The following is a 19,786-nucleotide window of genomic DNA, read 5'->3' on the forward strand; positions in this document are numbered from 1 at the left end:
TCTGTGTAACTGCGCAGTAGCGGCTGTAAGCACAGCTCTCTGTCTCCACAGATTGTTCGGCAGGTTCCCAGAGACCCGTCGCGTGAAGTGGCGTAAATAGGACGCCATTGTTCTCGAAACCTAGAGTGCTATGTCGGGGATTCTTATGACGCGACACTTCAGAGGGCTACGAGACCTTTCCATTCACTAACCCAGAGGTATTAAAGGTGGGAGCCGACCTGCGTGTTGAGTCAAGTGAAGAGGGCGAGTATCCCTTGGCGAGCGATAGCGGGCGACGAGCGACGAGCTACGTGTGCGAGCATTGGGACTATGTTGCAGCGCAGTGGACAAGTGAGAGGTGCGAGGCAGTGTGATGGGACAGGGGTGCGTGGTGAGTGACCAACAGTAGAGAGACCCACTGTCAAGTAGCTCCAGTGGAGAGAGTAAATAGTGGACTTGTGAACGTGTGGTTAATTTACAGACAGGCATTTAGGGCCGCTTGCAGAGTCAGGTAGGTAAAATTTTTGCAGGTTAATCAAATGGAGAAATACTACTTTGCCTTAGGTCACGACTGTGAAAACCGGTCTTAGATTATTAAAATTTAATTTATAATTTAAATATTAGCTAATAATTATTACTGTTTTGAACATATTTGGCTATTATTTCAAGGAACTGTATACCCACCTGTAACAATATGTAAAAACAAATACGGTCAAACAAAGTGGTATTTGATTCCGACATCTCAACACAGTAAAGCAGCATGCAGGTTCTGGCAAGTAAGCCGTTCAATGTCAGAGCCAGCTAGCGCGTGCGCTTTCATTTAAGTCTGTGACGCATGCGCATATAGCGGCAGGACGAGTTAAAGGGGGAATATCCTAAATTATCTAGTTTATAATACTTCGTGTTCTTTGCTACATGATTTTTAATAAATTTATAAAATGGTCACATTTAGTGATACAAACTTCGTATCGAGTTCACCAGTTCCTCTGAGTTCCTCGAATGTGTTGTTTTCAGGCTAATTCACAAATCTTTATTTTCTATATGACAGAACCTGAAACAGTACCGGGAAATCAGATACAAAGGTACCTTCCTACAAATGTCTACTTTAAATTTAATATTCATTTAGCAAGACAACCGGCGCAGAGAAACAGTAGAGAAACAGGTCCAGAAAGGATACCCAATTAATTAATTACAGTTTGTTTATTAGCTAATATTGACATTATTAATCAATTTGCAATTTATATTATAAGTTACATTACAAAATATTTAAATGTAAGTCCACTAATTAATCTCGTTTTCATTAGTTAACTATTTATTCTCGCCACAAGAGCTCGGCGCGACAGTTTCTTTGTCGGCTGCTCGTCTCTTACCTCGCACATCGGCCCAACACACTGTTACGCATTACTCACTCGTTCAAAGTGTTCTGACTCCGATCTTCAAACACGAAGCCAGTCGCTCGTCGCCCGCTAGAGCTCACTCACCTACCCTATCCACTTCACTCCCAAGGATTGGCCGATATCGCCATAAGGATCGCACACGCACACACATACATACACACACAACACACTGCCGCAGGTCGGCGTCCATTATTTATATATATGCGAGATTCACCCTGGGAAGGTCTCGTAGCCCTCCGCAGTGTTACGTCATCAGAATGCCCGACTAAACACTCGAAGCTGCGAGAACAATGGCGTCCTAGTTACGCCACTGACGCGACGGCTCTCTCTGGACGCGCAGAATGTGCCAGCAGAGACGGTAGGGCGCGCAGACTATTTACAAACATGCTGAAGGAGGGGAAGGGGGATGAACAGGCATCACCTGGTCGCAGCGGGGTTTCCCCAGAGATAAGCGCGGCCGGCGCGCCGCTCCAGCCGTATCTGGCCGCCTCGTAACATTATTAAAGGCCTTTCCTACTAAACAATTACTTATTAAATAGTTTTATAAACTTGAAATCAAAATTGTATTCCTGTCATAACATGCACTTAACTGGTATACAGTTTTGGATTAACTGTTCGTATGTAACTTTCGTCTCCGAACTCTTATATTTTTGTATACAATTCGTTAAATCAATAAAAATTAGGTTTTCCAAAAAAAAAAAAAAAAAAAAAAAAACGAAAATTCTAGGTTTTTAGAAGGTACATATTTTCCCTAACAATTAGTTAAAATCATGAGAGATAGTGTAGTAACCACACGCAAACGTATTAAAATTCACCACAAATGATACATAAAATACTAACTGCAATTGATCTTTGAGGAACAAAAGCGAAGCGACAACAACGTACCAGCTCTCTCGTGAGATAATATTGTGACAGTAATGTTGTCAACTGAGCATGTTGGATAGGGTCTACTGTGTCCACACTCGGAGCGGGAAGCACGCCTGCTGTGTGGCGACCCGTTCACACGCGGACCGCGTTCCCATTCGTTCCGTCAGCAGCCGGAGCACTGGCCAGCTGCCTGCCTTTTTTAAGTATTTGCAGATACTGTATTGCTGAACAAATATTATTATTCATTTCCTCGTCATTACTTTTATTTTAAGAATCTTTCAACTAATTTTTTTAAAAATACCTACCTTGAAATTGTTTTTCTGTCTCTAATATTTTCAATTTCACTAAGTATAATAAAATGGGTGTAAAAAGCCGCACAAGTGATAATAGTTACGAACATTTGCACAACCTTTTACATGTACTATATATTACACTCACTGACTATAATTATGTTGAAAATATTAGGGATGGAACATAAATGAAAGAGAGATATAGTGTTAAATTTCAGTTTTAGCCCTTAAATAAAAGTAATGTCGATAAAATAAATCAATCAACATGGCGTGTGACAGTTGCTGCGATCATCATTTCATCTCCTATCTGACTCATCTGTCGAGATTTAAAGCCCTAATTCATTCAATAATTGATAAACGAAGCAGGTACTCTACATACCTTAAACTGAAAGTGATATGATTTTTACTATAACGCCAAGTTACTACCCTTTTAATATCCTGAGGTGTGGAGTTTCAGTTAGTGGTAAAAATAAGTTGGTACTTGTGTATTATTTATGACATCAGCTATCATTACGATAACATTAATAAATATTGTTGAAGTGAAAAAAAAATTGAAAGTTGTACCTACAATGAAACTCATTTTGATTTTAATTTATTCTCATTTTCTTACCTTGCCCTTTATTATATTTCATGTTATGAATTTTCTTAATTATATCAAACGTACACATTTTCATTTCTGAGAAATGAACTACACACACACACACACACACATATATATATGTGTGTATATATATATGTATATATATGTATATATATATATATATATATATATATATATATATATAGTAACCAGGTGTTATTAATTTGTGGTGATTTATCATCCATTAACAATATCTTAAATTTAGCTGGAATAACTTCTAAAATAATATATTTTAAACTACAACACCTTATGTACTTAACTTCTTTACATGCAATTGACGAAAATGTTAAAAAGGAGATGGTATTTTTATGGATGTCCATTATTGGTACGTACCTAATATTTTAAACCTTGCTTTTTTATACTTCGGAGAAATGTGTCTTGTTATGAACCTAAACATGCCCTTTTTTACGCAATTAGGAGACAAATTTCGTAATGATATAAAGCATAAGGTTAATTCAGGATATAGGTCACCTCTGATCCAAATTTTATCAAAATCGTTCCAGAAATAAAGACGTGATTGAGTTACATACAAGGGCGCAAATCTGTATATTAGCCCTGGCGAGGAGGAGAGGTTATCTGCGACACGGGTCTAGAGCGTGGAGGTACCCGACACATGTCATCTCATGAGGCGGTCCAGGCCTGCATGCGTGTATGAAGCTGTGGAATTCATGGGCCAACACTAAACTAGTTTTCCTTAGAACTGATTTTTGAATTCTTTATTACGTTTATCATTCCCTTCTTAAAGTTACGTTGGCCTCCACAGTGAGGGAGGGTGCTTTTTATTCCAGGGGGGGCTCTGGCTTCCCCCCCCCCCCCCCCCCGTTACGGGTCAAAACCACCACGATCTACAGCGATGGTTTCACTTTTCCAGAAATTCACATTTTTATATTTATACATTAGTAGGGCGTAGGACAATGTATGTAAACGGCTCAGAAAATTAAAAAAAAAAAAAAATGTCGGCAATCTTATATTCATTTGCAGTAGGTTAGTGCGCGAGTCTAAGGTGTACCGTTTTTCAGTGGAGACATTAACTGATACGTCACAACATTCGTGCTGCTTAGGTGCATCTGTTTGGATTGTGGCAAATTACTAATATCAATCTAATTCGTAATTATTAACGTATTAGCGTGAAACCAGAGCTGTTATAGCTTTAATCAGAAGTAAAGGCCACTGTTTTGTGCTTATAACAACCACACTTGTTTTTGGAAAAACAACAGCATAACTCAAAGGCCATGTAGAGAGGACACCCACTGTTTTTATGTTAATAATAAAGGTGAAAGTTTGTATGTTTGTTACTCAATGATGTCTTTAATAGTGCACTGATTTATAACATAAATAGCTGGTAAACTGGCGTTCAATGAACTGTCAGGATAGGTTTCCTTGTTTAACCTTTTAAATTAAAAAATGGTAGGTATATTTTATTTGCTGGCCAATAAAAAGTAATTATTTTAGTTTTTCACATTGCACGACGCATGCTTATTCAGGTTAAATACCAAATGCAGATGCAATCATAGGCTATGTTAGTGATGTATTTGAAGAATACAATATCGCCCAACAGATCAAAATGTTTTCGTAATATTTAAATCAATAACAATTTGGAACGGGCTCGATGTCGTGTCTACCAAAAGAGCAATTAATTTTTGGTACTCAGTACTCATTTTCGTCACTGCTTTCAGTACGAGTAGACTGTTACTTGACGTAAGTTTTGGATCATAGTTAAACTATTAGGTATAAATACATATATATTTTAAAGTTGTTAAACTATCTTGAACACATACTCTTGCAAGTTCCGAACCCTAATATTAACCAGCGGAAATCAATTTGCATTGGCCAAAACTATAAGAAATTTTCCTTGCATAGTTAATCACTACATTTTTTATAAATTATTTACTTAAACAAAAAATATGGTTTGTTAAAATGTGTATCAGGAAATCAATTACAGTAGTAGCAAACCGGAGACAAATAAAAGTTTGAGACCTATACTTCAATGAACGTTTTATGAAGTTTCCACTCAACCCATTTTGAAAGCATGTCTGGAGACACTATTAACACACGAAACAATACGACAGGTGTTAAGAGGCGACTACAGCTGCTCGCCTTGTGCGTGCGTGCAAATCAGTGGAGCTAGTAAAACCGTTATGGTCCCACACCTTGAGTAAATAATTCCCAGCGTCCGTGAGAGAATTCTCCCCCCTTGTTGCACAACGCGCCGGGCAGCCATTCAGCCAGGGTCCCACGGCCGAGCCGCAGCTGTGCGCCTTTGATTTCCCTCCGCACAGGTGGAACCTCAGCGGCCCGCATAATGCACGTGAGCCATCACAGATGGCACTGCATTGTTGGGTCGCACCGGGCCCCTCGGCCGAGGGAGGGGGAACCCCTCCGCGCCCCGGCGAGCTCCCATTGGCTGTCGCGGCTCGCGCGCCGCCCCGCCCGCCCGGGATTGGGCTGGCGCGTGACGTGACGGCGGAGTAGGGACGGTTGGCCGTCGGGAGGGAGACGGAGGTTATAAAGGCCGCCGGCGGAGGGGAAGTGCGTCAATCCGTGGCTAGCAGTCTGGGACTAAGGTTACGCGCAGTTCGGAAGCAGGTAGTCTCGTGCGCTCTCGCTGTGATGAAGGCGGTGGCGACTGTGTGCGCCAGCACGGGCGCAAGCGTGGGCGGCGTGTCGAACGGGCGGGTGCATCGGCAGCGGCGCGACGTCGAGAACGAGGAGATTCAGATGTACATCTCCAAGCTGAAGGAGCTGGTGCCGTTCATCCCGAAGAACCGCAAGATCTCGAAGCTGGAGGTGATCCAGTGCGTGATCGACTACATCTGCGACCTGCAGTACGCGCTGGAGACGCACCCGAGCGTGGCGTCTGTGGTGAGCAGCGCGATGGCCACGCCCTCGCTGGCGGCCGCGAGACACGCCCCTTCCTGCTCGGCGCCGCGACAGCCCCTGGGCGTGCTGGCGCCCAACACGATCCTGCCCTGCGCCAGCCCGGAGCTCGCGCCAGCGGTGAGTTGCGCGGTTCTTCTCCCGAGCCCTCCCCAGCTGCTGCTCTCGCAGTGCCGCGCTAGACACGACGTGTCATTGCTATCGACGAAACAACATCCATGATCCCAATGGCATGTTCCTGTGGTACATGATGCTGGCTGTTTTAATTAAGTACGTCAAAGGATACTACAAATAACAACTTGTGATACAACAAAAAATTATAATGTTAAGATGAATAAACGTGAAAATATATTTTGTATTCAATTTACGATCATTATTATTTGTTATACAAGTTTTTTTTGTCGGGTCAGGATCTTTCGACGTACTAATTTAAAACAGCAAGCATCATGTACCACAGGTTCATGCCATCGTGATCATGAGATTAAGTTGAATACGTGTACTGTATTATATATATTATATATTTTTCAGGTATGTAACTGTGGTTAAAACTTAGAAACCTAGTTGATGTACCTACGAACAACGCGTGCCTTGAATTGGAAAATTTTAATTTACACGAGATATATAAATGTGAACGTCAAAATTAGGAATTTATTTTATAATTTACCAAACATATTGTTTTTTGTTCTTGGGCTCGTATTTGTCAGTGGAAAACATTCATTCTAGTACCCGTGTTTTGTTTGTTTCTTCTTGCCAACTGTTTCATAGAGACCTATGTAATGGAAGCTACTTCCACACGGTATTAGAAACAGATGCTTTCGTGCAGGTGTTCCTTCGCTACTGTGATTTGCTGGCCTTTTTTTTACGAGTTCCGACTGCATTCGTTTACAGCGCTGCCATCTAGGGAGGGATGTTGGAACTAACGCAAAAATCTTACGGTTGTATGACGGAAAAATACATCGTCTCTCGTCAAATGCTTTAGCACACATTTTTACGCTAATGAATTCGTAGAAGCACCTCTTTGATTTCAATTTTAATGCGCACCTTACAGTGTCTTCTAAACCGTTAGTTTAGCAGCGAATATGTTAATTTATTGTAAGTAATAGTAACGGTCTGCTAATTCCATTATTTGAATTTCACTACAATTAAAGTGTAGTTTCTTCTCACCAAAACTAAATCATCCACCAAGAACCTTTGAGTGCCAGTGACTCGTCATGTAACAGTTGCGGATACTTCATTTATTCTCCAGTGGGAGGGGTTGTAATAAAAATTTGAACAGTTGGATTAATAAAAACTTAAACATTTAACACACTGACATGGGCTTACAGTTTAGTCAACGCGGATTCTCACACATTCGTTAACAGTTCTTCCTGATTAACGTACTGTTTCTCTGATATTTTGCAAACTTCAAGGGGGGATATCCTCCAGGGTAATTAGAGACGTGTTAACAAATTAGTGCTTAATAAAACACAAAAGCGTACCTTGCGTGACTGGTTGAGCACCGGGCGTGTTTCTGCTTGTAAGCTTCTTGCTGGAACACTGTATCGTCACTTTATAGTTATGTCGCACAGGTGATCTTATAGTAGTGATGGGAGTTAAATTTTATTGTGATATAATTATAAAATACCACCTTAATTTCTTAAATAGCACTTTATGGATATAACGTTGCAAATATCATCGTAACTTCCATTTTGTAAAATAAATAATGTACATAAATTTATGTAAGTAAATGTTTATGAATACAAAACATTTTCTTATAACATTTTTCTACTATACGTGAGGAAAAATTTCCTTTTAGTGGCAAAGATTAACTCTTTCAGTCACACTTTGTCAATTCCTAAGATACACTTAAATTTAATTGTTTTAAACTGATTTTTTTATATCTTTGCATGTTGTAATAAACGTACGCTGTAATTACAATATTGTTTAATTATTTACTATAAATAAAGTAAAATAAAATGTATTATTTCATAGCCACAAACAATGACGTTCTCTAGAATGTAGGTACACCTTATTCCACACATTCATGAATCATTGTCCACTTCAGTGTTCAGGGGACGAATAGACTGAGAGGGTTTATTAAGTATTTACAGTGTGATTGCACCCTCTTACACTCAGCTGGCTAAGCCTTTTGCTAATCATGGTGGTCGTAGAACTTTTGTGGTGTGTTGATACGGAAAGGGGGGGGGGGGGGGGGGGGGGAGAGACACACTCCGAGGGGCCCGCTTGTGCTTGCAAAATGTAATTGTGAAATAGGAATGATAAACTTTAACCCGCGGGCCCGTCCTAGGCATCAGTGTTTCGCCCATGTATGCTAGTTAAAATATCTATTGGTGTTAAATGCTTTTAATTCCTGTAGGTGCATTTGTTTGTTTAAATGAAATGGTTTTAACTCTAATGTTAACCTGTCGTTTTTACAGCCGTGTTTAATCCAAGTACATGGCACGCAATAACTACTGTCAAACTTTTCCACCTATCTTTATTTACTTCTCTTGTTTATCATTATGCATTGGAATCGGTTTGTAAAGTGGTATATTAAAAAATTATTTATTCAAGAAATAAGTTTTTCATTTAGCAAAAATTAATTAATTTTTCTTGTCATACTTGAGTGCCATATTCGCAGCTTTTAGATTTTTAATTAATTGTGTTAGGCTACTGTACGAAATGTTTTGATGTCATTATAACAAACATTTGCCCCACAGTGTCAGGGCATACTTCTAGCACGGGCACACTTGCTGGTTTTACATTATGTTAAATGTTTTAATCACCTTTTCCTATGAATAATTTAAGACGCACTCGTGGTTGCGTGTTGGAAACATTCAAGGACGCGTTATCACTTCCTGTACACTTGCGTTATCACTGGCGTCAGAAAACAATTAATTCTCTCAGTGCAGTACTGTTTTGCGATCGATAACTTTAGAAATAAAATTTTTAATGTAAAAATTTCACTTGGAAACATTGTAAACGTTGTAAAAATTGTTTGAACCTAATTTATTTGAAATATAATAGTACCAAACATCGTTTAAAATTCAATTACAGGCTGGATTATAATCGTTATTTAGAGAGTTTATTATTCAAAGTTTTCAGGGGTGACCTTGGACGCTATTACTTAACCCCTCCCCCTTTTAATATGGCCCCTCCTCTACTTATTAGGGCACCACTGCCATGGTAAAATAATATGTTCTGTGTTTATTTTATTTAAACTTATGTCAGATTCTGACTGCCGGTGAGCATAATACTCTTCTAAGCGTAATCCAACCATTCCAGAAGTCCTAAGCGTAATCCAACCATTCCAGAAGTCGAACCCACCCACACCCCTTCCATCTGATTGACAAGCACGGCTGTGGTATTTTGTAACGTTGCTGGGATGCTTCGATCTTCATTTATTCGCATATGACATTGCTTTCCAGCTAGTGCTGCACGAGTCAGATATAAACGTGAAATAGTTATAAAATAATTTAATTTCTTGAATATTGTCACTCGTTAGTAGTAGTACTGATTTCTCTGACCACGTAACTAAGACGGTCGGTAGCGCTACGGCAGAGCGCGCAGTTGTGAAATTTAAGGGGTTATTTTTTCATAGTTCAATCCTCCCCACTAGAATTTTTTTTTTTTAATTACTGGATTATTCAAATTTGGCTTTAAACAAATATTCCATTTTCATACATTTTACAGGAGTCGCGAAAAATGTTTACAGCCACAGGTCATGGTTTAGATTTTTATTAAGTATCATTGGGAGGTCTCCAATGGTCTTTGCGATGCGGCGTACCGCGTCGGTCACTATACGTTAATGGGATCACCTAAAATATCTCCAAAGCATCGTATGGATTTTTTTTTCAACCTGTTGTCGCATGTGCGTTCAATTTTTATGTACCTAGAAAACTATCAAAATTTCTCGCCATGTATTGCTGCACGTTACCTACTTTTTAACTACCCACTTTAAAGGTCGCCACTAAAACTTTGTTTTTGTTTGTCTCATTTTTTGTGTTGTCTACAGTTCGATGAATTCATTAAGTTAAAATTTTGCAGGGCCCGTTTTCGAAATACCTACTCGTAAGAAATAATTCATAATTGCGACTGAGCCTGAAGTTTTAATTTTGGCTTTTTGTACTGGGCCGATAGACGTTGGTTTATTTGTGGGGCGCAGAAGCCGTGTGCGCTCAAGCGAAAGGGCCCAGCTGTGGTGGGCGCCGCAGCTCCGGGAAAGTTGTAGTTTTGTCCGCCAGGTGTCAGCAGTCGTCCCCCGCCACCTTCGTTCTCCGGTGTTGCCAGATTGCGCGGACATCCAGTCTCAGACTTGATTGCAGTGTGCCATTTACTCTTTTCAATGCATGATATCTGCTTACAGCGCTGTCATTGTTTCGGTGTGCTCTATTGTCCAAAGTACGCAAAAATCAAAACAGTTTTGGACAACTTTATAATTTATTAACATATTGTTGAGAATATACCTTAAATCATATTTTCAGGAGATACAGTAAAATGAGACTTTTGGAAATACATTTTCCTGTAGGCTATTTCATCAAGAAAATCATGTGATTAAATTTTGGATTATATCTTGTGAGGAAACTGATAGAGCCTTTTTGGTTTTAGGCTTTTTTTTCCGTAAAATTATTGTATATAGCTTAACATTACATTTTTAGCTATAGATATGTGACCATAATAAATAATTAATTGTTTATACCGTATTTTTAGTGAGACTGCTACAAATAATTTATCGTCTAAAAGAATAATCGGTGTTTAAAATTGATGATTACTTTCTTCCAGAATGTTTACAACTGTAATAATGCTACCAAAATACACTATTTGTGGTATCATAAAAATCAAATAGGTAAAATAAAAAATATACTGAATCTTATTTTAACTATTAATTTTGTGCACAAAGAAGTTAGTTATCCGGGTAGTATCAATTCGGAATCTGTGTGCGGCATTTGCTCTGTATGTACTGCAATCGAACTGCTATTAGGACTACTTTATCTCATAGCTGCATTGTACGCTGAATATCTACTGCATTCGTTTGGAACGCTTGTGAATCATTTGGTTGGCTGCTTTGTCAGGTAGAGAAGAATGCCTCACTTGTATTTCTAAGTCAACCAATCGTTTGTTACATTGATAATTCACCAGTTGTTGGATCCAAACGGGAGTGTGTTTCCAATTATTATGCTATGCGATATTGAAATATATTAACCAGAGGTGCCCACCCCCCCCCCCCCCCCTAACCTAATGATGCGCCCCCCCCCCCCCCGAAATATTTTATGCCATTTTCTCAATGATTTACTCAATTATTTTATAATATTATACTTTTTTAGTATTATATTTTATCACATTTTGCATTAATTAAAACTGATTTTCTAATAATAATTTTGGTCATATCAGGTAATATTTCCATCCTGAACCGACAGATGCCAAACTGCTTTTGTTGAGGAAAGTGCGGGGTTGCCAATTTGATTTACAAGATCCCTTTCAATTATCAAAGTACCAGAAACGTATTTTCACATTAGAAGCTATAATTATGTAAATAATATATACATTTTTCTCGTCTTTTAACCCCCCCCCCCCCCCCCTCGTTCCTTGAAATTTTAATGACGCAGTCTGCGTCGTTACCCCACCTTGTGGGCACCCCTGTATTAACATAACTTAATTATTGCGTTTTTATTGAAGCTAATAATAATGGTGGTTTTAGTTTTATTGATCGATTATCGATGGTGGTTTTATTTAATATGTCACGCTATCGGTTCAAAGTTCGTGGAAGCAAACAGTTAAAATGTCTCACCTTAGCTTGAACGGAATGTATTTCTAAACTTCAGTATCGTGGTCAATGCCACTAACTTCTTGGTTACGTCCGAGGGAATTCAGGCGTGCTCGATGTTTCGGCATGTTTTGTTGCAGGCATCTTTGAGAGCGTTATGCAGCAATGCATACCGAAATGTCGGTCATGTTTTATTTTTCCACACGAATGAACGCAACCGAGGAGCTAAGAAGTATTTATTGATATATCATTAAAGCATCTACGTGTGCACTTTTCTGACGTTTTTTGAAGGCTGAATATTCTTCCACAGAAATATAACACGCTTAGAGCGCTAAATGTAAAAAAATTCAGGGAATTATTTATTCAATCTTTCTAAAAAAAAAGATAAAAATAGTCTTAAAATCAATATTAGTCTGTGCCGCATTAAATTAACTTTTGCGTGCCTTGTTTTTAAACTGGGCTAGTAATTTGCTGCGAAAAGGGGTGGGTGTAATTGCTCACGTGTGCTGACTTCCCTGAATTTTGATACTTACGAAAGTTATAGATGAAACTCTAGAACTTTATAACGTCTGTACAAAACGGGTAAATAAATATTCAGTTTAAGTATATATAGTGATTAAAAAAGCTGTCATATGAAGACGTTAGGCGAATGTAGTCAGGGCGGCCGAGAGGGGACGTGTGCATTGAATTTCCAGAATTTTTTTTAACGGCTGAGTTTGCCCTGATAAGAAAAAAAAGTATATTGCTAGTATAATTAATTGGAAAACTTGCAAGTTAATTTGAGGCACTTGGGGAACTTGTACATTGGGCCATGACTTATACTCTTAAGTGTTTGACCACCTGTTGGAAGGGCAATCTAATACTAAAAGCTCGGCAGAGGCTCCGTCGTGAGTCGGCTAGTTTTTCAGTTTCTTTAATAAAAACAGTGAAAATACAAGGATACTGCTCGTAGTTCAACTGAATACACTGCGAGCTTGCGGCTGTACTCGCCGCAGCAAAGGCAGCAGCGAGAGTCAGTGGCTGCGCGTCAACTGCTTACCAAGCGCGAATAATCTCGGCCAGTGTAATCCTGCCCGTTTCATTACACGCCGCATCAACGCCGCACTCCCTCCCCCTCTCCTAACCACCTCCTCGCCCTGTTCCCCTCTTTTTTTTCTGCCACTGAAGCCGGCGCCGCGCAGAATACCAACTTTCTGCCTAGAGGCCACGAAACCCACGCAACGCGACTCTTACAGTGGAAACTGAAACCATGTTTCGCGTGTCATGTGACGCTGTTGGGTGGGCCCATTGCTACTAGGAAAAAAAACTCCTGATAGAGGTTATAATACATAGTTTTAGGGCCATAATGTTAATTTATCTACTTTACGACAAATTGCTAAGTTACTGTGATTTCAACTGTAGTGTGAAAAACACTTAATGCTGTTTTGTAATAAAACCATCATGTTACATATGAATCCGTAGCAGATGCAATAATTTCTGGTATCTCACACCAATATAGAGTAAATTAATTTTCACTGTTATGTTTGCCTGATAATAGCTAATGCTCTCAATGTAGGTATGTTAGCAATGCATTTATAATGAGCGCTACTATCTGGCGGGCGGGGCCAAAACTACTTCAGAAAACTAGGTCTCAGTTCCGGCAATAGAGTTTCCAGGACAGGACAGTTGTGCGGGCTAAGTACTGCGTCGCAGGATCACAGGACTGCTCTCGGCTTCCATAGGAGCGCAGGATTATTTGCATCTGTCCATTTTTATCATGTCGGATATTCTAAAAATATTAATACTGTTGCCACTAAATCATTTAGTTAGAAATAAAAGTAGGTAACAGAATATATTTTTTTATTTCAAAACCGTAATATTGAAGTTATAAACTTGACTTTCAGCTGACAACTCGCCTCGAGCTGATAATTCTTCCCCGTGTAGCGGTACATTTGACGTATGTCTTGATTAATTCGCTCAACGCCTGTGTAGGCACTAGACCCGTGGTGATGTTCTTAGATATGGTACTAAGGGCGAATCCAACTAATAGCACTAAAAGAAAGTGCCAGGAGGGGGGTGGGGTGGGCATTTTCCAGAATGCAAACTCTTTCACGAGTAACGAGTATCCATAAGGTCATACAACACATTAAAGATTTAAACATAAAAAAAAAAACTCTTTTAAAATATTCACTACAGTTTGTAAGAATAAGACATAAATGTTATCTGATTACGGGTCCTTGCTACTTGTTATATTAATTTTTTTCATTTTTGGAAGGTGTTTCACCCCCGACCACCAATAGCAATTTACTAATGACGGATATTAAACGTGATTAGCTTAAAATAATTATCATAACCACAGTAGGAAAACGAGCTTGTTTTAAATCATCTTCTTTATTTGTCAACGTCAACACGTGAACTCATTTTTTAAACATGTAACATGATTCGAGTGCTACCAAATTTCATAAACAAGCGTCTCGCCGAAAAGTTGTTTAACTGCAGTAGGGAGATGTAAATAAAAATTTAATTTGATAGCTGGCTGCAAAATTTTTTAATCTCGCACTATTTTAATGAAATCATTTAATAATTCAATTCGAAAGTTCACAACTAAGACCAGAATTTGTCGAAATTTTCATCAGCGCATTGTCCTAACCAATTGGTTTGGACTCATTTTAGACTACCATAATTAAAGGACTTCCCTTATGCTAGGCCTATAATTTTATCGCCGACAGAGGGGATCACGGGATATCCAACTATTACTGAGTGAGAAAATATTGAATACGCGAGTTCTTTAATACAATATTTCTTCAAATGCCACTATTGGAAATGCGATGAGTAATATCAGTTGGTAAACGCAAATTATGCACGGCGTTAGTTGGTTCATGTATTCATTCGTCTCGATACACGCGATATTTTGTGTGATGTGAGCAGTGGTGCGGAACAGATGTACGCAACCCTCGGTGATACAGCAGTTTTCATTAAGGGGATTTGAAAAAAAAAATACAAAATAATTTGTGTATTCAAAAAAAAATTACGTTGTCAAGGCGGGGCGTGAACTGTTACACGATCAATCTCAACATGAGTCACAGGGTCCTGTGTTGCTTGTTCCAGGCGTTGTGATAGCTCACCTCGTGTCTCACCAAAAATAGCATATTGACTTAACCAAAATGCAAATGTTCTCATTGCTTGTGTATGGGGGAGGGAGGGAGTACCCTACGCCACTGTTGCGCGGTGCGCAGACCTGTTGCTGCTGGGCCAGGCTGCTCGCCCCCACACGTGCAGGGGTGCAGCAGCCGGCGCAGTTTTCCCACGCCGTTCAGAGCCCCCCCCCCCCCTCCCCCCCCCCCAAGCAGCGCGGCACGGCTGCGGGGAAAGCGGCCTCTGGCTCGAACACCTGGGCGCTGGCCCCGCTGAGAGACTGTCCTGGTGGGCAGACACCGCGGACATCTGCACTCGTCTCGGCGAGGGCTGGGAACACGTGCAAGCCCAGTCCTGCCCATTCTTTTATTAAGGTTAACGTCTCCCACTTAACACTTCCCACCGAGAGATGGCGCGCGGGTCGGCGGCGCTAATTTCTCTAATGCAGTTCCCGCTTCGTCTTGGCACGGTCTACGCTGCAAACGTTCATTCGAATCGAAATTAAAAAACGTTTAACCTACGCTTGCTGTTAATTAGTAAGCGTCTTAGGGGCCCGCCTCGTCAGGGGTGTATGTGTGTTAGTGAGGCGGGATGATAAGCGCGACGCTCGCTGGTGCTTCCAGCGCGGTATAGCCTCTAAGCGCAAGTCTCTGAACTGGCGCGCATTCGTCTCGTCGTCACAGGATAACTGTGAAATTTGAGCGGTGACCGTAACATTATATGGCGGAGAAATGAAGATAAAGGTGTTATGCAAGCCCCATCAGTGCTTTCAAGAATCTGTACTGATTGTTTTATGCCAAAAAATTACTCTGAGAACACGCGTTTTTGGCATTTTAACGCTTCTAAAAATACAGTTTAAAAACTTAATCCGAAATTAAAAGTACTTTTCGGTCCTCAGCGAACTCTTAAATGCTATTCGTAAATAGGCCCCACTCCGATATCTCGAGTAGTTTTTCCGTTGTTTCGCGTTGTTTTTCCGTTGTTTCGCGTTGTTTTTCCTGAAGCTCTGCTCACCGTGTGTGTGCCCAGGTAGGCGGGCCCCTTTCTCTAGCCCAGTAGTTGACTATCCCATAGACTGCTTGCATTTTATGTTTAGTCTCAAATGTTCTTGGAAGTGAAGTCAGGGTATTTATGATCCCTTGCGGGACCTTCTACTGTTAGAAAATAACGTGAAGTACATATATGGTGAAAAGATTTGACACGAACGACAAATAACAATCGTAATAAATGTACAAGCAAAGCCCGTAAATAATAGCAATGACAAAAAAGAAATAACCAACCAGATGCGTGAACCCAAATCTTAAGCTGGATTTTTTTTTAGAGCTGTTAGAAATTATACGTTTAGGTAAGACACTTTCAACCATTTATTAATGGCATGTTGTTACAGGAAAATACATAATGAACCTCCTAGTAAAATCACAGCGTGTAAATAATGATGCAAAATAAGGAAATAAAACGTGTATTTTGGCCTTATGTTATAAAGTAGTATGAAAACTGCTTGAGATAAGTGCATTTGACAAAAATTTCACTAACGACAATTTCTGCACTGATTTTATACCAAACAATATATGTAACAATTAGATATATAGTTTTTTTTTTTTTTTCGCGACTTTTACTTGCCTGAAGACTCGAGTCAGAAACCAGTCTCGTTTTCCGATCTCATTTCGCATATGGATCGACTCTGCGTTCATACTTGAATTCATAATTATTGCCATGTTGCGTCGATGGACTATGGCCATTTGCACCATTACAATTCAGGCGTGATCTCTTTAAAATAACTGGTTTGATCTTTTGACCACACTTTCTGTGGCACCATTGTGTTTCGATAGCTGAACGAAGATCATTGGGAACTTTTGAGGTGAACCGACCGTCGGGTTGGTTGATGGAAAATGATCGCCGAGCGATACAGTGCGAGTAGACATGTCTGGAGGTTGTACGAACTTTATAGAGGATATTATTGTAATCAGGCGTAAAGAGTGGAGAATTATTATTAAATTTCAGATCAATATCCTCCTTTTTATAGCGTTTCAACATTTCACACATAATGCCTATATTTGAAGTGTTTGTAACGAACGTTGTTTTATTTAATGCATTATTAAGGCTGTTTATTTAGTTTCAAATCATTTTACAACAAATACGGGCTTTTTCTTAGCAAAAGTTATTCATATTTCTGACATTAACTATTTTTTTTAGTAACAGCTTTTTAAATACCCGGATTCTTTTTTTAGTTGTAACTAAAATATTAAGAGATAATGTAGTACCACATAAGTAGCTATTTTGTGGCTACCAATAGAAATGCAACTAACATTCCTATGACATTGCTGCTACCACTTTTTGCCGCAGAATGATCGCGGAGCGAATAGCAGAATGGTGCAAGTGGTCATTAAACAAGAATAGTGTGTACTGAGATCTTTGAATATATATATACTGTATAGAAGTCGCGAGTGGATAGGATTTACTCTACGTTTTTCAGAAGCGTATGATGAGCAGCTTGGGAACTTCACCGCTGCAGTGCGCTGCCGTAACGCCCTGTATCGTCTTAGTTGTTATTTACACGATAGAGCGCAGCGCTGTCGCCCGCTGTCATTCCCCGCACCCCTCAACTATCATTCACTGCAGCTCAACGTCGTTCAGCAGGAGGGGGAAGGGGTGTTTGAAGAGTTCGACACTTGTCCGCTAGGGACCACCACAAGTCGATGCCCTAGAGATGGTGGCGATTGCGGCGGTGAATTAACCAACTACCTCAAAACCGTATTAGAAATGTTAACCTGGGCTGGCGACTTCTATACAGTATATATATTCAAAGACTGAGATACAACGCAGTGCCTGTGTGATTGGCCCAGGGTGTGTGTCGGGGTCGTGACGTCACCACTGTGTTGCAGGCTTCCAGTCACGCGGAGAAGGCGACGCCCTCCGACAGCAGGCCGGTGTCGTGCTGAGCTCAGCGCCCCTGGCGGCGGGGAGCGACACCACGCCACTCCGTCGCGCGTGAACAGACCGTTGCACCTGTTCCTGACTTTCGTTGTCTTTTGTGTTAACTTCACTTATGTTACGTGCGTGTACAGATCTCAAGAGGAGGCTTGCGTGTACGAGGACAAGGGAGCATACTTCACGGTGTGTCGCATAATCGTGGCACTTGACTGAAACCTTTGTTTACTCAATGAGAACCAATGCAAAGTACACTTTCTAGACTGTAAATGTGGTGATCTTTATAATGCAAGATATATATTTTTTTTGTTATTTGAAACTTCTAAGGTTGAAATAGGGACGCAGGGTATATTTCCTAAAGTTTATTTATATTTTTCACGATCAAACTGTTTGACCATTCCTTCGGATTAGTTTGTGTATTTATCTTGTCTGCCATGAATACTATATACTATTGGTTTTTCTTCTCTGTGTACACGCACTTTTTTAATCGGTACCTGTTTTCAGTTGTGACTGTGGAATATCGTGTAAACTATTTGTGTTTCCAGTTCAAGTCCCAGAATACTTTCTCCTGTGTGTTTGTTTGCACCAGTTTCATTTGAGTGAATGTGGTGTGCCTGTAATTAAGAGCGAGAATGTGGCTACATGAGGCTACGTGTCTACGTGAGTGTGGCACCATTCGGCATATTAATTCTCAATTAGTGTATAGGGTGTGTTGAGAGTTTAGTGACTCTCAATATACTTTTGATCTGTTTAAATTACCAAGAAACAAGCAGCTTGGTTAGAAATCTCACGTGATATATTGAATGAGTGTTTTATTTAAAATGCAATTTGTGTTGTTACCTTCTGGGTACACATAAAAAGAATCCAGACTTATTTGATAGATGCATATGAATATAAATTGTGTTGTTGTTGCACATAAAGATGTGAAATAGAATTTTCACTGAATATTATTGTTACTTGTGAAGAAGTATTAGATGTTATGTTGTCTGTGATGTTAAGTTCTTTATTTTTTTATTATGTACAAATGTATAGAGTATCTTATAAATGAATTATTACGAAATTATTAATATGTATTTTTTTCTATCTTGGCACACTGACATTTATTTGAAAATATTGTTGTGTAAAGTACTTTGTATGTCGGAAATTCTACGTAAACAAAAATATATAAAAATACATATTACAAATTCAATTTTGGTGTTATTTTTCAATATTCCATTTATTCAGACTAAAACACTGATTATAGTGTTAGTTCTCAATTATTTCTTAGGTTAGATGGAAACTGTTATGGCTGCCTGTGTCAGCATGTGGCTACTGTATTTGTGATATTGAATAAGTAGGTTTGAGATTCTACTGGTGGATTTCACGCTTCTGAGGCATGCAAGTGTTGGCTTACCTGTTAAAAAGGCTTTTGATTTTGCTGCATATGTGCACATCACACTCTTAATTACTACTAAAATGTAATGAGCAAAAACCACCATTTTAGATGACTTTATTACAGGGCTGCCTACACAAAGCAGAAGTACATATTCAAAGGTTATGTTGTTTACTGTGATTGATTTCATACATCTTTATGAAAACCATACCTTAAATTTTAATTTTTTAATTGAGTGATGTATATGCATAAAAATTAAATACTTAAACATATGCATCTTTGCTGAATTGAGATAGGTAATACAATATAGTAATAATACTAGAATGCATAATTATGTACTTAATTTTATGAAAAATAGAGATAATGGTTTGCATTTGTAAAATATTTTTAATATTTTATTATTTTTACATGTTTTATAAATGCAGAAGTATGACATTGTAACCCACAGTAAACAGCATTATCACAATTACCACATACCATGCTATTTATACAAAAAAAAAAAATTGTTAAGCAGCAAATGTAAAACAACACATACCACAATTCAGCAGATCAGATAGCAAATAATTTTCTGCTATTGCA

The 19,786-nt window shown here is 39.3% G+C and overlaps 1 protein-coding gene across 1 annotated transcript; it reads left to right on the forward strand.

Annotated features, from left to right (window-relative positions):
• Positions 1-5,697: 5,697 nt before the first annotated feature.
• On the forward strand, positions 5,698-19,024 carry LOC134531183 (protein extra-macrochaetae). The gene is made up of 2 exons (XM_063366818.1): positions 5,698-6,170; positions 17,790-19,024. The coding sequence occupies exons 1-2, from the start codon at positions 5,784-5,786 to the stop codon at positions 17,844-17,846; spliced, it is 444 nt and encodes a 147-aa protein (XP_063222888.1). The 5' UTR covers positions 5,698-5,783; the 3' UTR covers positions 17,847-19,024.
• The last annotated feature ends 762 nt before the right edge of the window (positions 19,025-19,786 follow it).

The sequence above is a fragment of the Bacillus rossius genome, chromosome 3 (genome assembly GCF_032445375.1).
Source record: "Bacillus rossius redtenbacheri isolate Brsri chromosome 3, Brsri_v3, whole genome shotgun sequence".
Lineage (NCBI taxonomy): Eukaryota > Metazoa > Arthropoda > Insecta > Phasmatodea > Bacillidae > Bacillus > Bacillus rossius.